Source organism: Podarcis melisellensis (genome assembly GCF_964234715.1).
Source record: "Podarcis melisellensis genome assembly, chromosome: 5".
Lineage (NCBI taxonomy): Eukaryota > Metazoa > Chordata > Lepidosauria > Squamata > Lacertidae > Podarcis > Podarcis melisellensis.
In genome coordinates, this window is record NC_138537.1 from 77188333 (window position 1) to 77213643 (window position 25311).

Consider the following 25311-nt stretch of genomic DNA (forward strand, 5'->3'; position numbering starts at 1 on the left):
GACATGTAAGGTTATAAAAGCATTTTGGGAAATGTTATATAATGAACTGGAAAAAAATGTTTAAAATAACTTTTGTAAAAAAACAAACAAACCAGAAGATTTTTTTATTAGGAATTGTAGGTACTGACATTCCAAAGGAACAGAAAAGACTTCATATTTGCGACAACAGCCGTGCGGATGCTACTAGCCCCAGAGTTGGAAAGAAGACAAAGTCCCTACCAGAGAAAAATGGCAAATCAAGCTGTTGGAATACGGTGAAATGGCAAAACTGACTGGAAGGCTCAGGAACCAAGAAGACCAAGACTTCAATCAAGAATGGGGAAAAAATATATATAATTTATCTAGGAGTCCACTGTAAGCAAATAAAAACATTAGTAGGATTTTAACAACACTTGTAATGTAGCAAATATCATGGACAATATGGAAAAATACAAAATATGGATAATGGAATAATATGCAGTTGAGAGGCTATACAGTAGGACCCATGGAGGGGAAAGTGGGAAGTCCAGAGATTTGGTGAAATCTTAAAATATGGATGTGAAATTCAGAATCTTCAAATTAAAACTGTTCCTTGAGATCTCTCCACGCTAGGTGTAGCATGCTATTCTAAGGATTCTCTATAGTACTAGGTTCATTTCAATAGGAATAATGCTGTCATTCATACTGGAATTCTTTCCTGTGCAAAATACGAATAGGCCTGGAGTAGCTTTGCTATTACGAGCACCAGCACTTTTGAACAAATCCAAAGGAACTTTGGGTGTAAATTGTCTTTCTTTATGCTCCGTACATACACTAAGAGAATAGCTTGGTTAGGAGACTTCATTTAACCTGTAAAAGCATCATCTGTTAAACGATGCATGTTTTTCCCCTAAAGGGAACCATTTATCATTGTTTGATGGGGAGGCCTTATTTTAGCAGTTTAATGGAAATAACACTCTCCTTGGGAAACATTTCTCTTGCCTCAAGCCCCAGGGGAGTGGAACAGAGATTGGAACAGGAAAGGAGGAGGCCTGTCCAGAATTGTTCTCATGGTTACCTTCTTCTGCCTCTCCAGATCAAAAGGAAGGTTTGATAGGTAGCCTGTTTGACAACACAGTTCATAGTCTTTTAAAGAAAACCACACATTTCCTTCTCGTAGGTGAACGCGGCGTGAATGAGAGTTCACTGGTTTGAAACACAGGTGGTGATCCTAATGTAGGGATGGGCTAATCTATCAATGTAGGATTCTCCCAGTTTCTGATTTTTAAAATCTTAAGATCAGTTTTGCACATTACCAGGCCAGTTTGCACTTTTTTAAAAAAAGTCCTCATGAAAATTCAAAAAGGCTTTAGAGCAGATTTCCCAATGTTTAGTCAGAATCTCCTTTCTTGTAACGTGAAGGCCTGACCAAGGTGGTCGTCCTCTTATATACCTGCTGGGATTGACAAGGCATCTGACCCTCACCTGAATTTCATAACTATCCTGACAGGTGATTTGGTCTGCAGTCACAGTGTGGAACAAAGTCCTTGAGTCTATATCTGAATAGTGACACCAGGGCCCTAGAAAGTGCAGGGCTTGTCAGTCCAACCTCTGCACAGTCTCATCAGGGCTGACCTTAAGGCAATTGGAGCAATTGGGCCCCGTGGGCTGCTCCAAAGGGGGCCCCCGCACTAGGGCAATCTGTTTTATTGTTGTTTTGTCTGTTTTATTGTTGTTGCCTCCCGCAGTTTGGTCAAACTCATGTTTGTATCTTCGAGAACACTCTCCAACCATCTCGTCCTCTGTCGTCCCCTTCTCCTTGTGCCCTCCATCTTTCCCAACATCAGAGTCTTTTTCAGGGAGTCTTCTCTTCTCATGAGGTGGCCAAAGTATTGGAGCCTCAGCTTCATGATCTGTCCTTCCAGTGAGCACTCAGGGCTGATTTCCTTCAGAATGGAGAGGTTTGATCTTCTTGCAGTCCATGGAACTCTCAAGAGTCTCCTCCAGTACCATAATTCAAAAGCATCAATTCTTTGGCAATCAGCCTTCTTTATGGTCCAGCTCTCACTTCCATACATCACTACTGGGAAAATCATGGCTTTAACTATACAGACCTTTTTTGGCAAGATGATGTCTCTGCTTTTTAAGATGCTGTCTAGGTTTGTCATTGCCTTTCTCCCAAGAAGCAGGTGTCTTTTAATTTCGTGACTGCTGTCACCATCTGCAGTGATCATGGAACCCAAGAAAGTAAAACCTTTCACTGCTTCCATTTCTTCCCCTTCTATTTGCCAGGAGGTGATGGGCCCAGTGGCCATGATCTTCGTTTTTTGGGGGTTTTGGGGTTTTATTTATATCTCTAAGATTTTGCAGACTTTGGCTGTGAACTGGAGCCCTAAAATAAACCAAAGAAACCAAACTTCAAGTTGCGCCCCACTGCTTCAAATTGTGCCCCACTGGCTAGCCCTGATTCTCATATTTGCTGGGCCCGAGTAGCCCTGTCCTTGCATGAAGTCTTGGGTTTGCAATTTTGGGAGAGTGGAGACTGTGGCACTGGGGAGAGGGCAGGCTGGTGAGGCTTCCTAGATTTAGAGGCCCTAGGCTTCAGCCTACTTAGCCTATACATAAATCCAGCACTGTCGGTGTGGGATAGCATCATGAGGATATGGCTCCCATATCACTCTATATGTGTTAGAGATTGAGGTATGGGCTTCACATTTTAATGTAAAACCTCTGTAGGGACATGGGTGGCACTGTGGTCTAAACCACTGAGCCTCTTGGGCTTGCCAATAAGAAGGTTGGCGGTTCAAATCCCTGCGACAGAGTGAGCTCCTGTTGCTCTCTCTCAGCTCCTGCCAACCTAGCAGTTTGAAATCATACCAGTGTAGGTAGATAAATAGGTACTGCTGTGGCGGGAAGGTATGTGGCATTTCGGTGTGCTCTGGCTTCTGTCATGGTGTCCCATTGCACCAGAAGAGGTTTAGTCATGCTGGCCACATGACCTGGAAAGTTGTCTGTGGACAAACGCTGGCTCCCTTGGTCTGAAAGCAAGATGAGTGCCACAACCCCATAATCACCTTTGACTGGACTTAACTGTCCAGGGATCCTTTACCTTTTATCTAAAACCTCTTTATATCAAACTTCCATCACCAAGGCTTGTACTGAAACAGAGCTATCCCTGAAAACTCACACTTCTCAAAATTCTGCAGCGTGGTTCTCCAAAATGTGACGCATGCACAGGATTGCACACATTAGAGAAAATAATGCAGAAAAAAGGCATTCTGTTAAGGAAAAGTGCTTGCAAGAATGCCTCTATTAGGGAAAATGCACATGAAGAGGTGTCACAGATTTCGTGCAGTTTCCTTTAAAAATAAATAAATCCGAAGCTGATGTGGAAATGGGGTGAATGGAAAAGGAGAAACTGAAATTGATAGGTTTATCCATCCTTCGTGGGTGAAAGGGGGCTGGAACTAAATGCTGAAGGGGACTCAGTCCATGTCATTTTGACTTCTTAAAATACACATCCCTCTGTCACTCAGTGCTCTGGTTTGGAAGGGAGAGCCATGCAATTCAGCCAGAATCAGTGGAAACATGGGAGTTGGCATGGAAGGACAGAATAATAATAGATATGAACAAATGAATAGCCTCTGCCATTTTATGGTGACACATATCTCCCCGCAGATGCCAGAGGTATTTATGTTGCCTAAGGGAGAGCTACTGAGAGCATTCATAAAGTACAGCTTTTATCTCATTGCTTCTAGCTTGCTTCCAGTGATGTCTAAATAATTTTTTACAATATCCGCAGAGACTGATGGATTTTGCAGGTGCATCATGTGAGTGTGATGTGGGGCTGTGTTCTTTCCCCACAATAAAGTGGTTTTCTCTTCCTCGGCATTCAATAATTAATCCTGCATCCAGCCATATTAATTTGTCAGACTAGGGTTAATGGGAATCTAGGAGTGGCCTATAATCCTGTTCCTTCTGCAAGTCTGCCTGACTCTTTCTGCCTGTCCACTTTCCCCCCATGAAGGATTGGTGGAAGAGTGTCCCATTTCCTTTCCTCCCTCCCTCCCTCCCTCCCTTCCATCATCTCTCTCTATCTCTCTATCTCATCTTTATCTTTATCATCTTTATCATCTTTATCATCTTTATCATCTTTATCATCTTTATCATCTTTATCATCTTTATCATCTTTATCATCTTTATCAATATCTTTATCAATATCAATATCTATCTCCATCATCTGCCTGCCTGCCTCTCTTCTATCTGGGAAAATGTTTTATTCAACTTTCAGTCCCCGTCCCTTAAAGATAACACTCAAAATCGGTCCATATACGCACAAATCAACCTTCAGTCTTAAAAAACAAAACTACTTCTGGCTAGGTTTCCCACATTATAATGGATATTGAAAAGTTTGGTTTCTTCTTTTTTCTTCAATCAGTTTCTACTGACGATCTTCTTGTGCTACAAAATAAACAAGGGAAAGTATACAGACTGTCTCCACTTGTGATTCAGAATCTTTCCCCCAGTTTCTCAATGTTCAGTATGAGTCACTAACTTGTGGACACATACAAACAAGCCACACGGCAACCATCTGAATGCAACCAACCAATCTCTGGACCCTGCAACTCCTCGCAATGCCAATAAATAGATACACGAGTAAAGGACCTACTCATGGGATGCTGACACAAACCCCCACACGAACACTATGCAATAGAATGATAGAACAGTACCCACATCTCTTCCCCACTCTTTCTTCCCCCCAACCATATGAGTGTCCCATTTCTGCCACCATTGATGTGTGGTTCAAATTTTCATCTGACAGGCTGGGCTAGGGAGCTGTCCAAAAAGGTTTCCAAGCAGCAGAGGAGCTGTCCAGCTACCGCATCATATGGAACTAGGAGTTGAGCCTATTAAGGTGTTGCATCAGCAACTTCTGAGCACTAACTGAATAGCTATACAGCACCACTTCCAGGCGTGGGAACCTATGGCATGCTATAGACTGGGGCATAATTTATGTGTCCCTGATGATGAGCTACTTAGATGGGTACCGAATTTTTTTAAACAGAAAACACTGTGCCGGTCCTTAGACTTCTGATCCTGCAGAAACTGAAGACCGAAACTGGTGTCTTCCGCATGCAAATTGTTTGCTCTATCCTTGGGTAAAAGGGCAGGCAGGTAGGTTCAGCATCAGCACCTAGCTTTTTGGGACATTTGCTTGGGGCCCCTGTGTCCCAGCAGGACTAATAGAGCTGACATCTTGACTGGGCTATATCCTTGATGCAGCAACCAGACCAGCCTCTCATTCCCCTTGAAAAAAAGGTAAAAGGGTGTGCCATTCCAGCAAAATTTTATACATTTTAGACAATATCTTACATTCGTTATTTATTATTTCTATTTGAAATTTCGACTCTTTCTCTTCATACCCATATTCCTTAAGATCCCTTTTAAACATTTCATTTATTTGTAAGTAATGCAACCAGTCATATACATGCTCTTTTACCTCTTCATAAGGCTTCATTTTCCATTTCCCCCCTTCCTTAACAATTAACTCTCCATAGGTAATCCAATTCTTCCTCATGTTAGTTTTTTTTACACTCATAACCTCCAATGGAGACAACCAGTGTGGGATTTTTGGCTCGAGTAGGTTTTTATACCTATCCCAGACTTCTTTCAGCTATCTTCGGAAAATGTGGTTCTCAAAACCTACATGACCTTTCTTCTTTCCCAACCACAAATATGCGTGCCACCCAAATCTATTATCAAATCCTTCTAAATCTAACAACTCCGTGTTCCCTAATTTTATCCATTCCTTTAACCAACAGAGACATGCTGCTTCATAATATAATTTCAGGTCTGGCAGGGCCAAGCCTCCTCTTTCTTTCGCATCTGTTAATAACTTAAATTGAGGAAGTAAAATCGGTTATGATAAAATGGGCCAGAGATTTTGGATATAATATACAAATGGATGATTGGATTAAATTATGGAATGAAAATATGAAATTTACTGCATGTACAGCGTTAAAAGAGAATATAATGAAAATGATGTATAGATGGTATATTACACCGGTAAAATTAGCAAAAATGTACAAAACATGTAAGAAATGCTGGAAATGTAAAGAAAAGGATGGTACTTTCTATCATATGTGGTGGGAATGTAAGAAAGTGAAGAGCTTCTGGGAATTGATTTATAATGAACTGAAGAAAATGTTGAAATATACATTTACTAAGAAACCAGAGGCTTTTCTTTTAGGAATTATAGGAAATGAAATAAATAGAAAGGACAGAAAACTTTTCCTATATGCAGTAACAGCAGCGAGAATACTACTGGCCCAGAATTGGAAACAGGAACAAGTTCCAACACTAGAAGAGTGGAGAACAAAGTTGATGGACTATGCAGAACTGGATAAATTGACAGGGAAGATTAGATATCTACGAGATCAAAAGTTTATCGAGGACTGGAGAAAGATGGTGGACTATTGGGAAAGTATAAGTGATAGAGAAATAACGTTGGTGGCACTCAAAGAAGCTCTGTAAAAGCTAAAGAAATATTGCAAAAAAGGAAAATAGGTTGTAAATGGTTTACTAAAGGTGATAGTGAACTCAAGAACTGTGTATTTAAAATTTAAAATTGGATGATTGTCAAAGAGGCTGAAGGAAGTCCAAAATTGGAAAAATTTGTTAAAGTTGAAAATGTGATGTGTTACGTATGTTTTATTTGTGAAAATTAATAAAAAATTATTAAAAAAAAGAAAGAAAAAAAGGTAAAAGGGTAAAGGACCCCTGGACGGTTAAGTCCAGTCAAAGGTGACTATGGGGTTGCAGTGCTCATCTCGCTTTCAGGTCGCTTTCAGGGAGCCGGCGTTTATCCACAGACAGCTTTCCAGGGCATGTGCCAGCAGGACTAAACTGCTTATGGTGCAATAGAACACCGCAACAGAAACCAGAGTGCATAGAAACACCGTTTACCTTCCCGCCACAGTGGTACCTATTTATCTACTTGCACTGATGTGTTTTCAAACTGCTAGGTTGGCAGGAGTTGGGACAGAGCAATGGGAGCTCAGCCTATTGCAGGGATTCAAACTGCTGACCCTCTGATCAACAAGCCCAAGAGGCTCAGTAGGTGGCTCACCTGTTGCTACTAAAGTGGCCTGCTTGGTGACCACCATATTTGATTTATCGCAATGCTATAAGAAATCAGGCATGCGAATTGCTTGATGTGGATCTGGGTTGAGCGGCAGCTCAGCTCCGGGGTCTTTGCAGCGTCACCACCATAGAATCGCAGCAGGCGGGGATATGCATACAAGACACCTAAGAAACAAACAAATCGACCCTGCTTCTATTAGTGCCCTCTTCTACCAGACCAAATAAATCTGTACCATTGCATTTAGTATGAAGGCCATTCCATACATTACAGAGCTTAATCTAAACAAAGTGGTGGTGGGTTTTTTCCGGGGGGGGGGGGGGTTGGAGACACACAACCCCCCCTCCAAAATGCAACTGAGCTTCCTGGGAGCTTGGACAGCCTCTTCCCTGAGGCAGTGGAAGAAAACGTAATCTCAGAGAGGAGGCCCTGGTTTGATGTAGAAGGACTTTGCCAAAATATGCTCACAGCTTTCAGAGCAGGCTGCACATGCATTATTGAAGAGCTGTGTTTTTATTTGCTGTTCCAAGTTGGCAGCGATGCAAATGTAAAATTTAGAAGCCACTGGAAAGGAACGAGGGATTGAAGTGGAGACGAGGAGCTCGGGAAGGTTCCCCTCCCTTTCCATTGGATGTTTTGTGCGTGTGTTAAAGTTACATCATGGCAAAATTCTTTATTTCATAATCATTTTTTTCTCTCCCCATCGTTCTTGTAGCAAGCTCTGTCTGAGTGATCCATGGAAAATGGTGAAATCTGAAAGCTGCTCTAAGCAAAAGACAATAGCAGCAGCGCATTAAGCCGCAGAGGGAGACAAATAAACAAATGCCAACAGTAGAAAAGAAAAAAAGACACAAAGAGGCTCATATTGTCCTGTGCATGCATGCAATGGAACACATGGGTTTTGTTGTCAAGTTGGATTTGAGAAAGGGCCATAGCTCAGTGGCAGAACACTTGCTTTGAATGCAAAAGGTTGCAGGTTCAACCTCCCACATCTACAGATATGGCTGGCAATGTCCCTTGTCTGAAATCTTGGAAAGTTGCAGCCAGTTACTGTGGGGAGCCCTCAGCCCACAGACCACATTTGGCCTGGCCCAGCTCTCAATTTGCTCGTGAGGCCATTATCCCCAAACCACGCATGCCTAATATGGTATATGACATCAGATGAGGGGCAGGCAGAGACACAGCTGGGTTAGTTGCCCAACTGAGTTCCTCATGAGCATTCCTACAGAAAGCAAGTTTGAACTCACTTCTCCCACCAGCTGATATACAGTGACTTCCAGAAATGTAAAAGAAATAAGTTGTAGAGGCAGAATGTAGTGGAACTACACGGGGTTTTTTTACACGCCAAGAGGAATCACAGCTGGAATGGCAGCTTTTATTTTCTGGAGAAAGGCTTCCCCTTCCTAGACTTTGCTTGTTCAGCACCCTGCAGAGGGCACAGTGTTTCATTAAGGTTTTAACTCTAATTAAACTTGTGGTTGGGAGAGGGTCTCCTTGCCGTCTCCCCCTTCCCCCAAGAGACCCAGATCGCTTTGAATGGACCTGATCTGAGGCTGTCTCAACCTGCTCAATGAGAATCACAGGTAGAATGAAATCAGCCTGATCTGGCTTGGGAGCTAGGATTTGGCTGGAGTTATTGCACAGCTCTAATTAGATTACAGCTGAGCTTTGAATATCATGGTTTTGAGCAGCCCCCACGTGTTTGAGAGATATGCGGCTGGATGCACAATCCTGTCTGTACCATGTCATTTGAGCCCTGTTGATCTGACTTACATGTTTCTTGATATAAGTGGAAATTTACCTTTACATCATGGCCAGGGGCCAGCAAACAGCCTTCTCAGGCAACTCCTGAAATCCCAGAATGTCCCGCCACTGATGTCTGCCCAAAGACTTCCTTATAAACAAGAAGGCTGCTGGTTCTAGGAGCTGGCATGTTAATTTCTCACCGTATCCTGATGGAGCATCACTTTGGGACATTGGGTGAAATTTAAATAACCTTTAAGTGTGGGACCTGGGGGTTGCCCTTTAGATTTCCCATAGTGCTTTGGTGTGATATTATATGAAATTAAAATAGGTGACATTCTACAAAATTATAATTGTGGCTGCATAGGAATACTGCTGTCTGCCAACATTGCCATCACCAGCTAAGCCTGGCAGGAGGGTGCATCAGTCTGTGTTGGCTGAGTCTCGCTCTAAAACTTAGATCTTTCTATATTGGACACCAGTTTTCCACTGACTGTGGCGACAGTTATGTTAGAACAATGGTATCATGTCTTCGTTTAGATTTGCATCTCTTAAAAGTCAAATACTGTTCCAATGTTTCTGCATATGTCTCAGCTCCCCGATCAGACCTGATGCTCACTGGACAGCCTTGGGCAGATCAATCCATGTCAATCTCATAGGATTGTTGTGTAGATCGATGCATACTTGAGGAACCCCATGCCCTCCAATAGGTTAATACTACTACTACTACTACTACTACTAATATGCCTCCCATCTGACTGGATTGCCCCAGCCACTCTGGGCAGCTTCCAACATATATAAAAACATAATATAACATTAAAAAAACTTCCCTATTGTCAGGGAACTGACATCAGAGCGAGAGGTGGAGGCAGGGCTCCAGAGCGATGCGGGAGAGGGGACCAGCAGGGGGGAAGGAATTCAGCGCAACACCAGTAGAGAAGGGAGGGAGATGGAGGAATTGGAGACTGGTCTCCAAGACCCTGCATCAGAGACTAGTGGAGAGAGCGCTGGCACACCCCTGCCTTCCCCTTACTTGCGCAGACGAGTTCCGCGCAGGGAAAATAGAAGGAGACTTGGCGTCAAACAGCTCTTATGCTGGAAAAGGTTCAAGAAACGCCCACTGACAGATTCTGCAAGCGACTGACCGGCCACGGAGTGTGGGCTGTCAGCCAAGGCATGGTGAACCAGGCAATCGGACACAACTAGCCAGCAACTTACGCACAAGTAACCCCTTACAACCATTACACCTATACAGGGCTATCTTCTAAAGGTTGTGTAGTTCCTTGCTTCCTTGGCTTGAGGATGGCATAACTCTGATGAAAATAGGGACATCCTAAGGAAAAGCGGGACATTCCGGGATGAAATAAGAAACAGTGATGGCTTCTGTAAATCTGGAACTGTCCCTGGAAAATAGAGACATTTGGAGGGTCTGGAACCCCAAAGCACTCTGCAGAATCTGGAAAAAACAACAATGAACAAACCCTGCAATGGAACGGATTCCTAATAAGATAAGATCGAGGGGCAGGGTTTAATTAGGCAGCATTGTGTCTGAGTGCCAGCCTATTTGTTCTCAATATTTAAAGAGCCTAGTTAGCAAGGCAATCAGCCAGGATATGTCAGTAATAAATAAAACGGAACAAACAGATGTCTGCAGCTGACACATTTTTCAAGGCCGCTTGGCTGGTACAGCTCAAATGGTGCAGAATGGAAGGAGAAGCAGAGCTGCAGGGAGACAGAATCCCCCCAACAACCTGATTAATAAGATCTGGATGAAATCCAGGCATTTTACTAATTTCCCATGCCCTGATGTTTCACTGGCTAATTATATGTACGCTTTTTGACACGCAAGGAGCAAAAAACCAAAACATTTCCCGAGACGAAACGTCTTAGCAGTGCTTAGCAATGCAGCCTGGAAACGGCAGCGTCGCAACGCTCACATCTCCTCCTGCGCACCCGAAAAAGGGAGACGAGCAAGACGTTAAACAGCTACTGTGTCTCAAAGAAAAGGAAGGCAGTTCTGTGTTGACATGTTTAAACGGAGGCTTGGCTTTCAAGGCAAGTCATGAAGCGAAATACAGACAATTATCGGAGAAAGAGACAGTCCGACAGATAGGCAGGCTTCTGGGATAGCAGCACGCTCAGAAGCCCAGCCTATTTCCGCAGGAAACCTGCTCTTCACATCTGAGAGATGTATGTAAATTCATGGCTGATATATCATCAAGAGACAGCCTGTAATTCTGACATCAGCTGTGCTTTTTTGCACGCCTGGAGCAGTCTGTATGACGAACTGCTATGCTAGCAAAATGCAATCCTCTACTTCCTTTCACCTAGGTACATTCCCCCTCCCCAAAGCATTCATCAAAGATGAATTGTAGTGGCTGAATGTGAGTCTCGAGCCAGGAAGTCCTTGACTTCAAATGTCTCATCTACCATGAACTCATTAAGCTGCAGCCTGGTCAAGTGGCTGTGTCACCTGGTTGCTCAGCTTTGATGGGTAACTGCTGAGCTGATGCTGGAAGTTTAACAAACTGAAGGAGGTTTAACAAACTGAAGGGCATTATCCTCCTCTTCTTTTTTTAAAAAAATTTATTTTATTTACCGTACATCTCGCCTTTCTCCCAATACAGGACCCAAGGCATCTCACAGCGGAAATTGAAACAGATACAACAAAAAGCACACTACATGGATATTTAAAAGCAATTCAGTGAGTGATTCCATTAAAAACAATGATGAAAACCATTTGAAAGCATTGCTTTCCTCCAAAGACCTGTTTCTTCTTAAAATATGGAATTGGTTTAATTTTTTAATATATATAATGTTTTCTTTCTATGCTCTTCCCGATGGAAACATGCAAATGGGGACAGATATACCCCTTCTTTAAGTCACTTACATACTGCCTTCTCTTGTATATTATAAAAGCTTGATGACTAAGCTCTTTAGCGACGAAACGTCTGATTACTGGAACAACATCCAAGCGCTGAACCACTGATATATTGCAGGGAAACTCTTTATTTACTGTGTTTGCAATCAATTTAAGAGAAAACGTATTTGGGAAAGAAACTACTTTTGCCATTTTTATGGGTGTTTCTTGGTTGTTTACAGATAGTTGCCTTGGTTATATTGTTGTTGTTTAGTCGTTTAGTCGTGTCCGACTCTTCGTGACCCCATGCCAGGCACATGAGGAATCATTAGCTCTTCCTGTCTCATCATCCCCACAATATAGCTTTAACCTTGTAGAGTAAGAAGTCCAGACATTTTTTTAAAAATAATTCTTTTTATTTTCAGTTTTACAATTCCAAATAAACATTTTACAGACGTTAAAATACCCAATGACTTCCATTCTTCTCTTCCCGTGGTTCATTTTACGTATCTACATCCCTGCATATTTTATTTTAACCATTCAAATCTGTTTCCCACTTTTACATCCATCAAAAATTATTTACTCTGTTGAATCTATCTTAATGCTGCCAGTGTTTTCAGCTGTATATAGTTTTCCATATATTCAATCAATGTTTTCCAGCCTTCTTTAAATGTAGGTTCTTCTTGCTCTAGTGTATTTTGGGTCTTCGTTGGAATATTATTATTATTATTATTATTATTATTATTATTATTATATCCTATTCTACATGTTAAATCTGCAAGTTGGGCATATTCTGTCAACTTAAGTTGCCAATCCTCTTTAGTCAGGACCTCGCTCGTTTTCCATTTGGGGGCTACCAAAACACAGGCCGCAGTTGTTGCATACATAAATAACCTTTGCTGACACCTAGAAATTTCCGTCTGGGTTATCCCTAACAGAAAGGACTCTGGCTTTTTTTTGGGGGGGGGGGGAGTGATTTTGAACATTTTTTACAATTCATTATAAATCATTTCTCAATACATTTTTGCCCTTTTACATGTCCACCACAAATAGAAAAATGTTTTTTTTAAAAAAACATTTATTATTTGTTATTTTTATTTCACAGTATGTATACATAGTTCAATTATTAAAGAAAAAAATCTCCAAACAGTTTACAAAAAGATGAAACAACACACACACACACACACACACATGTATTGCTTCTCCGCTCTTTCTCCTAGCCTCAGTTGACTGTGTTATGTTTGTGGCTGTAAGGCAACATGGGAGCTGCGCAAGGGGTGTGGGGTGTGTGTGTGCTGATTCTTCAGGGCAGGTTTGGCTTGGAGGTTCTCAAAGGTGTCCTGACTTTAAAAATCAGACGAATGGCCCATTTAGTCCAGCATCCCATTCTCACAGACGCCTGTGGGAAACTCAAAAGCAGAACTTGAGCATAACAGCTCTGTCTCTAATTGTGATCCTCAGAAACTCACATTCAGAGGCATACTGGCTTTGATAGTGGAGACAGGGCATAGCCATTGGGATAACTGTTATTTGCCTGGAGCATCACAAATAACAGATTTATTTTTATTAAAAAATATATAATAATAACATATGTTTTGGCAAAGGCCATATGTTGACTGTAGAAAAATCGAAGTATTCCCAGCTTGCTGAATTGTCCTAGTTAAACATTTACTTATCATGTTTCGATAAACCCTCACATGTATTCATCTTCTCCACCTTGTCTATACTCTGCCCTGCTTGTAGCATATTTTTCCTGTGGTTGCTCATGGGGGTCAGCTATAAATAAGGCAAACTGGCTTCATCTGACACTCCTAAGGGAAGGAAATATTTTCTCTCTCTTTCTTCCATTTCCCTCACACCACTGAAAACACGCGTGCACACACACATGCACACACTTAGATTTACAAAAACACAATTTACGTGCAGCGTTTAAGATCAGAGCTGATATTTGTGCTGAAAGAATAGGGGGGAAATGGGGCAATAGGAAGAAATATCAATGCATTTGCAGACGACACGGATTAATTTCATCATTTTCAAGGCCCTCTGCAATGTGCTCAGAAACTAGAAAAAGGCACTAATTCCTTTGTATTAAAAGTTTTTAGACTGAAAGCTTTGATCAACAGCTTAATCCACTAAATCTTAAATTGATTAATTCACAGAGGCCAATTTTACTTGATGAGACTGTCAATTATGAGCTACTCTGGTTCCCAAAACGTAAAGTCCAAATGCGACCCCTCCCCCCTCAACATTTGTGCTAAATAGTTAATAATAAATAGTTTCTATAATAATAAACTATATAAGGAAAAATTGTTGAGTCACCCATAAATTGTGCCCAATGGTCTCATTCTGTCCAATTACTGGGCCAGCTCTTCATAATAGGGTTTTTTAAAAAAATATAAAAAATGCTGTTTCAGTTTTGATGTTTTGTAACGGCATGAAAACAAGACACTTAAAATGTGAGCTTTTCATTCCACAAAGGAGTGATGGTGTCTGATTGTACATATACCTTACACTTTTCCCCAGTTCTCAAAAAAGACAACTGTATCAAGGTTTTGGCAACCTGCAAATTTATTTTTATGCAGGCTTATTAATTGTTTATTCTAGTGAAGGACAGACTCAATCCCATAAAACGTCTCTGCATGGTGTGCAGGTGATAGGCAAGGAAATAAGTTTCTACTATAGTCCCCTTTTCTGGAAAATGGCTGAGGGTAGGTATGTGGAGAAAATAAACTATTTCTGATTACAGAAGTTGCAGATTACATTTTATTTTATTTATTTATTTAATTAATTTATATACCGTCCTATACCTGGAGGTCTCAGGGCAGTTCACAGGGCAGTTCACAGAACAAAATAAAAATATAAAACAAAATATATAATCAAAATAAAAACAACAACCCAATAACCCCCTCCCCCAAAAAAAACCACACACGTTAAAAGGGTGTTGGATGTAAATCAGATCAACCAAAGTCCTGGTTAAAACGGAACACTTTCGCCTGGCGCCTAAAGGTGTACAATGAAGGTGCCAGGTGAACTTCCCTGGGGAGAGCATTTCACAGAGGGGGAGGCACTGCAGAGAAGGCCCATTCTTGTATTGCCACCCTTCGGACATCAAAGGGAGAGGCACACAAAGGAGGACCTCAGAAGATGATCTCAGGGTCTGGGTAGGTTCATATGGAAAGAGGCGGTCCTTGAGGTATTGTGATCCTGAGCTATTTAAGGCTTTATAGGTCAAAACCAGCACTTTGCATTGGTCCAGGAAACTAATTGGTAGCTAGTGCAGACGGACCAGGATTGGTGTAATGTATCAATAATATCAGAAGAGCCCTCTTGGAGCAGACCAAAAGTCCAACCAGCCCTGCAGCTATTACCCCAGAGTGACCAGTTGGATATCTATAGGACGTCCACCAGCAAGACATGAAGTCAATAGTCTTCTTCTGCTGTTGCTGTCCAGCAATGCTATTCAATGGCCTCTGATCCCATCCTTCATGACCAGTATGCTTAGCCTTCACAAATTTGTCTAATCTTCTGTGAAAGCCCTGTTGGGACCAAGCCAAATGTGACACTTACTGTATCTTTGTATGCCGGTTTCAGCTTTTCTTGTGCATGCAACACAATAAACAGTGATTAAACACAAATTGCCGCAACTAAGGAAAACGGAATCAGAGCACAGAGAGGGGGATGTGACCATTTTGTCCAGTGTTGTGGCCTTGAGGAAAATCCCACTCTGAAATTTCTTTTGCCCGTGTGTATATACTTTTATTAAATTTTCTGTTTTACAATTTAGAATATTCATTTAAACAACCTCAAAATGCCAATGACGTTCCTTCTTCTCTTTCCATGATTCATTTTGCATATCATAAATCCCGGCACATTTTACATAAACTAAACCATTCAGTATTCCATTATTACATCCATCAAAACTTGTTTACACTGTTGAATTTATCTTAGTGCTGTCAGCGTTTTCAAGTGCACACAATTTCCCCCCATATATTCAATAGACATTTTCCAATCTTCTTTAAACATATGTTCTTCTTGTTCTCTTATTCTATATGTTAGGTATGCAAGCTGCGCATATTCCATTGGTTTAATAGATAATCCCTCTTCTAAAGCTAATGTTTGCTTTGAATGGTGGACTCCTGCCATTGGCTCTAGACTGGTGAAAATTGTTGTGCTTTGTGGTAAGAAATTCCATAGTTCACGTGTTGTATATTATAGTACTTAATTTTGTCCCGAATTCTCCAATATTCAGCTTTTCTAGATGGCCCCAAAATCTAATATTATGAGAGAGAGAGAGAGAGAGAGAGAGAGAGAAGCTTCTCTGCTTTCTCTGTACCAGGAGCAGTTCTAATCCTGTCCTCCACTTTCTTTCTAAATTGCAAAGCCCCAACTTTTGAAACCTTTCCTCATAAGGGGGTTGCTACGGTCCATGTCAAAATATTATTGAACAGATAGTAACCAGAACTGTACACACAGTGTGCAAAGAGCTGTTACACCTCCAATTTGTCCGAAGGCATTATGATATGGGCTGTTTGCGTGTTGAGTCCCACAAGCCACCCCCCAAGAAACTCACACTTCACACATCAATTTTGTTTAAGGTTTTTGGCATAATTTTGGCCACAACTTTATTCAAATACAAAACGTGAGTGGTTGCTTAGGCATTGGTTATGACTATCTGTCCTTGCCCTCAGGGACAGAGCTGGTCTTCCGGACTCCGGCGGAAGCCAGCGCGGGAAACAAGTATTGGGTGAGAATGAAGCTGGGAATCAGACTAACACCTCTCACCCTCATGTTCCGGTGGGGTCTTGACCGGCCCAAGTCCGACTCCGGGGACAAGGACGAAAGAATGCCAAGCCCCTGGATTTCCTTTAATGGAATTCCCATTCGCATCATTTGGAGGGGTAGGCACTTACCCCTCCAAGCACCATTTAACCAATGCCTAACCGCCAACCTTACAAGTTGTGACGATTTGCTACGTAGTAGGCAAAAACCAAATGGCACCAGCCAATCAGCCAAATGGCAAAATTCCTACTAGGCCCCCGCTCAAAGGCGAACGACCCCATGACAGGCAATAGCAAGGTCAAGCAAGCAGAACCACCCTAATAAAAGGGCGGGAGGGCGGGTGATCCAGTTCGAAACGGCCAAGAGGGAGTTCCCTCCTCTGGCCCCTGTATATATATGGCCTCTGACCCCTCCTCCAATTGCCAATTTAAATCTTACCCCAGCAACCCAATTAACTCTTAAATGCTTGGGTTGCTAACAATTTGCCAAGTCATTGTGGAGTGGCCTGTTCCCCCAACCGCAACACGTGCTCTCTGTTAGGGAGAACACGCTTTGCGTGTTGAGTCCCACAAGCCACCCCCCAAGAAACTCACACTTCACACATCAATTTTGTTTAAGGTTTTTGGCATAATTTTGGCCACAACTTTATTCAAATACAAAACGTGAGTGGTTGCTTAGGCATTGGTTATGACTATCTGTCCTTGCCCTCAGGGACAGAGCTGGTCTTCCGGACTCCGGCGGAAGCCAGCGCGGGAAACAAGTATTGGGTGAGAATGAAGCTGGGAATCAAACTAACACCTCTCACCCTCATGTTCCGGTGGGGTCTTGACCGGCCCAAGTCCGACTCCGGGGACAAGGACGAAAGAATGCCAAGCCCCTGGATTTCCTTTAACGGAATTCCCATTCGCATCATTTGGAGGGGTAGGCACTTACCCCTCCAAGCACCATTTAACCAATGCCTAACCGCCATGGAGCCCTCAGCTCCCCGCCAACCACTCACAGCCCCAGCCAAGACCTCAGCTTGGCCACCACTGCACTTATCCAAGCCTCATTCCCAGAAGCCGACAGGTGCACTCCATCAGCTCTAAAAAGGGCTGCCGCTTGAAAGGTGATGTCAGGATGAAAAATCACCTCTCCACCTAACTCCACAATCCTTCTGGAAACCGCAGCATTGATGCGCTTCCTGGCCCTTTCGATGGCTGCTGGGGAACGACTGCCCGTCCAAGCACGTCGTTGCAAAAGCTTGGACCAAAACAGTTTCGCTGTGGGCACCATTGCCCGCAGTGTCTCCAAGTCACCCAGGATTGCAGCACGTAAAGAGAAACAGTCTGTTGACACCAGGTCATTCTCCCCCAGCTGCACCACGATAGCAGCTGGCGGCTCTTCCAATAGCAGCTGGCTCCGAATTCGTGGCAAAAACTCTGCCCAGCGCATTCCCCGTCTGGATAGCCAGGACAACCGAATGTGCGAAGGAAGACCGAGACCTGGACCCAATCCAGACTGCCGTGCTGCGACACCAGCCCAATGGATGATGCTGTGCCCCACCATCCATATGCGCACGGTATCAGAACCTGGGACAAAACGAACAAAGAAACAACATCAGACACCACCATTAACGCACATATCCTTTAAACGCATTCGATTTCCAACGGCCCAAATCCTTAATTCTGGCAGCTGACAATCCCCAGTGAGCAGCCGTCGTGGCAGCCCCTATTCTGAAGGAATGGGGGGCGAAATCGCTAGCCGTGCCCCCACAGGCCGCAATTGCTTTGCGCAATACTCTCGCAAATTGGTGTCTAGATAACGGCAACCCATTCTCATGCCGAAGCAGCGGGCCATCCCCTTGCGCTCTCAACTCCAGGTATTTGCTGACATCCCTGACTGGGCAAGGGCCCGCCTCCCCCGTGGCAGGGAGTCGAATCAAGGCACCCCTGCCCCCCTGATCCGTCTTTGAATGTCTAATAGTAATTCTCAATTCAGCAGGGGACAGCTGAATGTCCTGGAGCAGAAGGCCCCTAGAACGACCATCCCTGTGGTCTTCCACTACTAACTCACCCACCCTTAATGCGCCAAAGAATGCGACGGAAAAGGCAGCCGAGAACAGGCGAGCCTCATACCCAGACCAACAAACCACCCTGAGCTTTTTGCGTAACTTGCTCAGCAAGTCAAAGGAGATGGGGTGTCGGTTTGCCGGCCTGGAGGGGCAAATTCTACCCCATCCCTCAAGCGCCCTGCGGACAACAAACTTTGAACAAGGGTCTTTATCAAAATATGTTTTACAGAAAAAGGCTATGGCAGCCGCTTGCATCCTAAGTGTCCTGGCTGCACGTCCCAATTGAAACAAGTGCGCCAAGTACTGCAACACCTGCGATGAGGTGGGAGGTACCCCAGACGCCACTCTGTCTGATAAGCTGGCAAATGCCAGAAAATCAGCCCAGGCTTTTTCATAAGATCGCAGAGTAGAAGGGGAAACCGATGCCGCTACTCCCTGAAAAACTAATTGCTGCCAAGGTTCCAGAGATGATCCAGGAAATATTCCGGACGTATCCGAGCCTCTGGAACCAGGAACCTGAACCGCTCCATCTGAAAACGGGACAGAGCATCAGCAATATCGTTAGACACCCCTGGGATAAAACGTGCCGAGAAAACTATATTATAACGTAAACAATGCAACACGAAGTCCCGCAACAGGGCCGAGACCCTGGGGGAGCGCGATGACAATTTGGCTAGGACATTCACCACCGCCTGGTTATCTGTCCAGAAGCAGACACGACGATTCCTGAACTCCTCGACCCATAAATGCACTGCCACTGCAATTGGAAAAAACTCGAGAAAAGTTAGGTCACGCGTGATCTCCCTTCCCTGCCACCCAGGCGGCCAGCGTTGAGCACACCAGCGACCTTTCCAGAAAAGGCCGAATCCTAAAGAACCAGCGGCATCTGATTGCACCTGGAAATCATTATGCAAGTTCAAGGTGTCTTGCCACAATGAAACTCCATTGAATTCCTCCAGGAATTCCAACCATATGCGAAGGTCGGTCTTCACCTGCCTGGAAAGGCGAACCCGATGATGCGGGAACCTTAACCCAGCAGTGAGGCGCGCAAGGCGTGAACAGAAGGGGCGCCCAGGAGCCACCACCCTGCAGGCAAAATTCAAGTGTCCCAAAAGCGACTGGAGTTGCCTGAGGGACACTTTTTTCAGTGGAAGCAGTTCCTCTATAAGCTTCCTCAAAGCTTCTAGCTTGTCCACAGGGAGGCTAGAAGTTTGCTCAACCGTATCCAAAAGGATACCCAGGTAAGTGAGCTGGGTCGAAGGACCCTCCGTCTTGTCAGCGGCGAGCGGGACCCCCAATTCCCGCGTGAGGTCGGCAAAGGCTTGTAACAGCGCCAAACAATCGCCGGTGTTGTCCGCAGAAGCCAGTAAAAAATCATCCAGATAATGTGTGACTCCGCCCAGTCCAGTTTTAAACTTCAAGGCCCACTCCAAAAAGGTGCTAAAAGTTTCAAAAGCGGCACACGCTATTGAACAGCCCATAGGCATAGCTTTGTCAAAGTAATACTTGCCCTCAAACTGGAAACCTAGCAGCCAAAAATCATCTGGATGAATTGGCAAAAGGCGAAACGCCGATTCAATATCACATTTTGCCAATAAGGCACCACGACCAAACTTCCGAATCATCTTGATCGCTTGATCAAGAGAAGCGTACCTCACGGAGCAGAGCTCCGTTGGAATAACGTCATTAACTGACGTACCTACAGGGTGTGATAGGTTGTGAATTAAACGAAATTCACCCGGGGCCTTTTTTGGCACAATACCTAAGGGGGATATATGCAAATCGTGAATGGGTGGTGCGTCAAAAGGACCAGCCATGCGATGCATAGCCACTTCCTTTGCTATTTTCTTGCGGGCGACCATAGGTAGGTCACGAATCGATTTTTGGTTAGCAGGATTCCGTGCCACGGGAGACATGGCTACCGGAATCCTAAAGCCAACGGAAAAACCATCATTCAAATAAGCCGCAGCCTCCCTGTTGGGGTAAGACTGGAGCCAGAATTGTAGGACCTGCAAACGAATAGGAGTACGGGCTAAGGATATCAATATATTACTTTCCTGCTGCTGCGGCTGCAGTAGAGGGGGTTGGTTTAGGGTTTTGCTGAGAACCCCCTCTGCCTCCACGAAAGGGCCGCCGTCCACTAAAGCAAGCAGCCGCTGCGTGTGCTCCGCCACATCTCTCACAACTGTGGGCGTACTTACACCCCTGGCGCTGACATGATCCCTTATTAAAATCCCAGCATAGCATACGGCGGCCAGTTTTAACAGCTGCCGGCTTGGGCTTCTGCTGTTCCGGCACTCTTTTGTCAATAAGTGGGGCCACGTGGGTGGTCCACACATCGAGATCCCTACGATCCCAGCGAGCCGACGGGATCCTGGCCGCCCGACGCCTAAAGTTCTCATCGTATTTTATCGCCGCTTTTTCACCAGCTTTGGTGAAGGCGGAACGAACGATGGATAAATAAACAAACAAGTGGAGAAATCTCCGAGGATAAGCCGCCACCACTATGCCGGCGAAGACTTGGAAACAATCAAGCCAGTGCTCGAAAGTTCTGTCAATCGTGGGGTTGCCAGGGCGCTTTTTGGAGAAATCCACTTTCTCCTGGTCCTCAGAGGGTGGGGCCAGTTTAAACATATCTACATACCGGCCGTTGAGTATTCTAGACCGCAGCTTCGTTGCCAAGTGCGAGCCCGGAATGATGTCTCTGGCCGAATTGGTAGAGACCTTAACGTCCGGTACCAGGACACCATCCCTACACTCTTGTACTGCCCCATATTTCGCCCGGTGAGCATTGGCCCTCCTTTCCCAAGCCCACCTTGGAAGCCCCGAAGCCGCCTCGCCGAAACCCCAATAAAGTTCGATTGAGCTACCCGCCTCATCGTCAGAACTAGAAGACGTACCCGTATAAGAAGAAGAAGAGTCCTCCCTTCTGCGTTTGGCATGCTTCCGGGAAGATCTTCTGTGGCGGCGCTTTCCACCCAAGGATCTCCTAGCAGGAACTGGAAGGCTGTCCTCCATGGAGGATCCTGAGTCAAGGTCTTGCTGTGAAGGACCTGGGGCCACAGAAGATACAACATGTGAGGTACCTGAACCCGAAGCCACCTCAACTAAAGGCTGGACAGCCTCGCTCCGGCGGGAAGCAGGCGTCGAAGGGGTCTTTCCTCGAGACACCCTCCTGGAAGACAGCCTTGTCCTACGCGAACGGGCACGCGTAGCAGGTAAGGAGGAGGGTTGGGTAAGCCGGGAAACCACCCTAGCATTACTAGTTGATGGGCCTTCTCCCCCAAGCTCGCTAGACAGCGATGAAGCTGGTGACGATGGCACCAACGGCTGAGGTGGCCTTGCGGACGTAGAGGGCCGAGTGGAACAACGTTGGAGGACACCATCCATTTCAGCCGCAAAACGAGACATGGCCGCTGGATCATCAGCTATGCCTGCCATAAATGACTGAACCCGACCAAGTGATTGATTCGGGGCAGGTGAGCGCAGTGCTTGGGAGGGACCCCTGATGGGTCGCTTTGCAGTGGAAGACCGGTCAGCTCGGGCCGAAGCCTTCTTCGGGGCCATGCCTGCTAGTTTAAAAACAAAGAAAGACAAGGAAGGCCCTGATTAATAACCCAAGCAAACTGTCAACCTTGTTGAAGGATTGACCAAGACCGGCCAACGGCCTTTGACAATGGCGCTTAACTGGTAAGAAAAGGAAATGAACTATTACCAAAATTAAATTCAAAGAACACTAATCTATTGAAATATCTTTTATAATTATTTATTAATTATTTAATTTATTATTCAATTATTTATTTATTTATTTATTAGTATATACTATTAATAATTAATTATTAATTATTTAATTATTTTCCGGATCAGCGCGCCCCCTAAAGCTGCCCTGCAGGGCAGTGTAGTCCCTGCAGGGGCAGTAGCAGTGCCAGGCCAAGCCACCAGGTGGACCTATAGAAAGTCAGTTACAGCAAGCTGCTATGCCTAGGACACCCAGAAGGTGGCACTATTCGGCTTGTTAAATACAATACAGCTGCAGTGCTGCGCTGAGCCACTAGGGGAGCTCGCGAGCAGGCAGCCTGCAATAGCCCTCCACGACCACTAGAGGGCCAGCAAGCAGTCAGGCGACAGACGCTGCAAATAAAATGGAGGACCCCAGAGAACCAGGAGGTCCCCCAGGTAGAAAATGCAGGCCGGGGCTAGGCCTCGGCCTGCACGCACCTCTGGCGCGCCGGCGCGGTTAGCGGCCCGCACCGTCGCGCCGCCCGCGCTCCCTGGATCGGGCGGGAGCAGGCCGCTCACCCCGCCGCGCAATTGCGAAGCTCTCTTTTCTTCCCCCCCCCACAGGGGTCCGGAAGAAAAGCGCGGCCGCCGCGGCAGCCGCGCCAACGGAGCCGGGACCGGGAGCACCCACAACCACCCGACCAGGTAAGGCAGAAGGGGGATGGGGTCGGGAGGGGGGACGATCCGGGAGCGCCCCGCGGCCGCGAGGGCCGCAATCCCTGCAAAAAACGGGAGGGGGGGGAAGCGCCATCCGCGGCCTACCCGTAGCCGCCGCAAGGCCCACCTCGCCCCCGGGAACACAGGCCCGCCGGCTGAAAGGGGCCGGGCCTTATGCCGCCGCAAGGCCTCAGCAACGAAGGAGGAGGCGGATGGGAGGGGGAGGGAGACGGCCGCGATCCGCCGCCGCAGCGCTAGCAACCGGGGGTGGTGGTGCTCCAACGGCACCAAAATCGGCCGCAAACCTGCCCCCCACCAAGCCTCCCCCAGGCCGGGGGGGGGGTCCCCACCCACGGCCTTCTGAAATCTACTAGGGGTTGTTAACGCAAGATTAAAATTAAAATAAACGACAAAATAAGAAACTGAATAAAACACCAGCGGAATGGGAGAGAAAAGGCAAAGGGAAATTAAGACAAGGAATATAGAAGGGAGGGTAAGAAGACAGAAAAAAGGGGCAAGGAATCAGGGAATAAGTCAGGCTTAATACAACCGTCTCCAGGCTGCTCCTTGATCCAGTTCGAAACGGCCAAGAGGGAGTTCCCTCCTCTGGCCCCTGTATATATATGGCCTCTGACCCCTCCTCCAATTGCCAATTTAAATCTTACCCCAGCAACCCAATTAACTCTTAAATGCTTGGGTTGTTAACAATTTGCCAAGTCATTGTGGAGTGGCCTGTTCCCCCAACCGCAACACGTGCTCTCTGTTAGGGAGAACACGCTTTCTGAAAGCATTTTCTTACACAGTCTCAGTAACAATTGCATATTCAACACAAAACTGAATAGTGTGAATACTCGCTTTGGAAGAAACCACAAATCGCTGACAGCCACTGCATACATATAGGATCACCACTTTTTAAATACAAGGTACCGTGATGCCTTGCATGTGTGGGGGGAAAAAGCCAGCATAGAGATAGTATATTCCTGTGATCAGCATCATCTCAGATACAATTCATTTTGGCCGAGTCTGTTCATACATTCAACTGCTAGTCATAAAGCATTGGATAACTGAGAAATAAGGAATCGAATTATGTACAGGGCCAGCCCCAGGCCAAATAGCACACACCTCAATTTATTCAGCTTCTGAATACCTTATTTTTCTTTGCATTTGCAGGCCATTTCACAACTTTGATGTGTGATTTGCATGCATGATTTATTCCTATCATATGAGGTGATAAATCCTCCTGCCAGGACCTCAGTCAGTCAGTCAGTCAAGTCATCAGATTTTTCTTGTTTGTAGCCAAATAGGAAGCAGTAAATTAAACACACACACACAATCCAAGTCGTCACAACTTAAAATGATAGTTGCCCAAATAATTTAGATCAGCAGTGGGAAACCTCAGGTTTCTGGGCCAAATGTGGCCCTCAAGGCCTCTCAGAACTCTCTGTGTAATTGAGGAATATCCTCCCCTCAGATGCCCCTCAGATGTCCTGACCCAGGGGGCTGGGAGAAAGCCATCACCTCTCTTGAGCCCACATCTCACACTGGACCTGCTTTGACCCCTGAGTGTTTTTAGTGTTTATACATAGTTCCTCTTGTTCCACTGCTTCCCCTTGGGGAAAACCACTCTTTAACCAACCGCCTGGAAAAAGAGGAATTATAGGACTGACAGAAAACTTGTAGAAAAAAATTGAACTTTGGAATGATAAAGGATTTATAAGAATAGAGTTATGAAAAAGATGCAGAAGGGAAAATCATTATATTAAGATCCACAAAGGGGGGGGGAGTCAAAGGGGATTATATGTTTTTAATTAATTTGTTTATGTAAAATAGAAAATGCAAAAATAAAACAAAAACATAAAACATAGATTGTTTAATTAACCATCCGCCTGAGAAAAGAGGAATGTTTTCACCTGGCACCTATTTCCTAAAATTTGTTTTCCTTTCACAGCACTCAAAACATTCTGCCTGAGGCAGCCACCTCACTGTACCTAAGGGTAGGACTGTCATCTAGGAGATCACAGCCGTAGAGGTAAGAAAAGAAGAGTCGTTATGTTGTCTGGAAAGGTCACTTCCTAGTTTGCCTGGAGAAACCGTTTTCAATGAAGCCCAATGACAGAAGCGTGAAGCTGTATTGAGGCAACACCCTCAAAACAATTTTGCACCCCTAACAATTTTGCGCACCCAACACCATGTCACTGAGCCCTGTCTCTGTGCAGAGCACACAGAGACTCACAGCAGGCCCAAGGGCGCTTGCAACCCATGGGCCTTCCTTTCCATTCCCTGGGCATAATGTTTCCTGAAGTGTAGGTGGGCTCCCGCAAGGCAAGACACAGTGATAAC

General features: G+C 45.0%; 1 protein-coding gene across 1 annotated transcript; it reads right to left on the reverse strand.

Annotated features, from left to right (window-relative positions):
• Positions 1-17302: 17302 nt before the first annotated feature.
• On the reverse strand, positions 17303-22051 carry LOC309370463 (uncharacterized protein). Its single transcript, XM_081912246.1, has 2 exons — positions 21435-22051; positions 17303-18052 (listed from the first exon to the last, which is right to left on the reverse strand). Exons 1-2 carry the CDS (start codon positions 21973-21975, stop codon positions 17478-17480), a joined length of 1116 nt encoding a protein of 371 aa, XP_081768372.1. The 5' UTR covers positions 21976-22051; the 3' UTR covers positions 17303-17477.
• Between the last annotated feature and the right edge of the window lie 3260 nt (positions 22052-25311).

Bases quoted from the DNA above. Each gene is read 5' to 3' on its own strand.
- LOC309370463 (XM_081912246.1), bottom strand. From the start codon at position 21,975: ATGGCAGGCATAGCTGATGATCCAGCGGCCATGTCTCGTTTTGCGGCT. The intron at 18,053-21,434 runs GTACGTCTTCTA...GTTTTGTCCCAG, and splicing joins CTCTTCTTCTTCTTATACGG to GTTCTGATACCGTGCGCATA.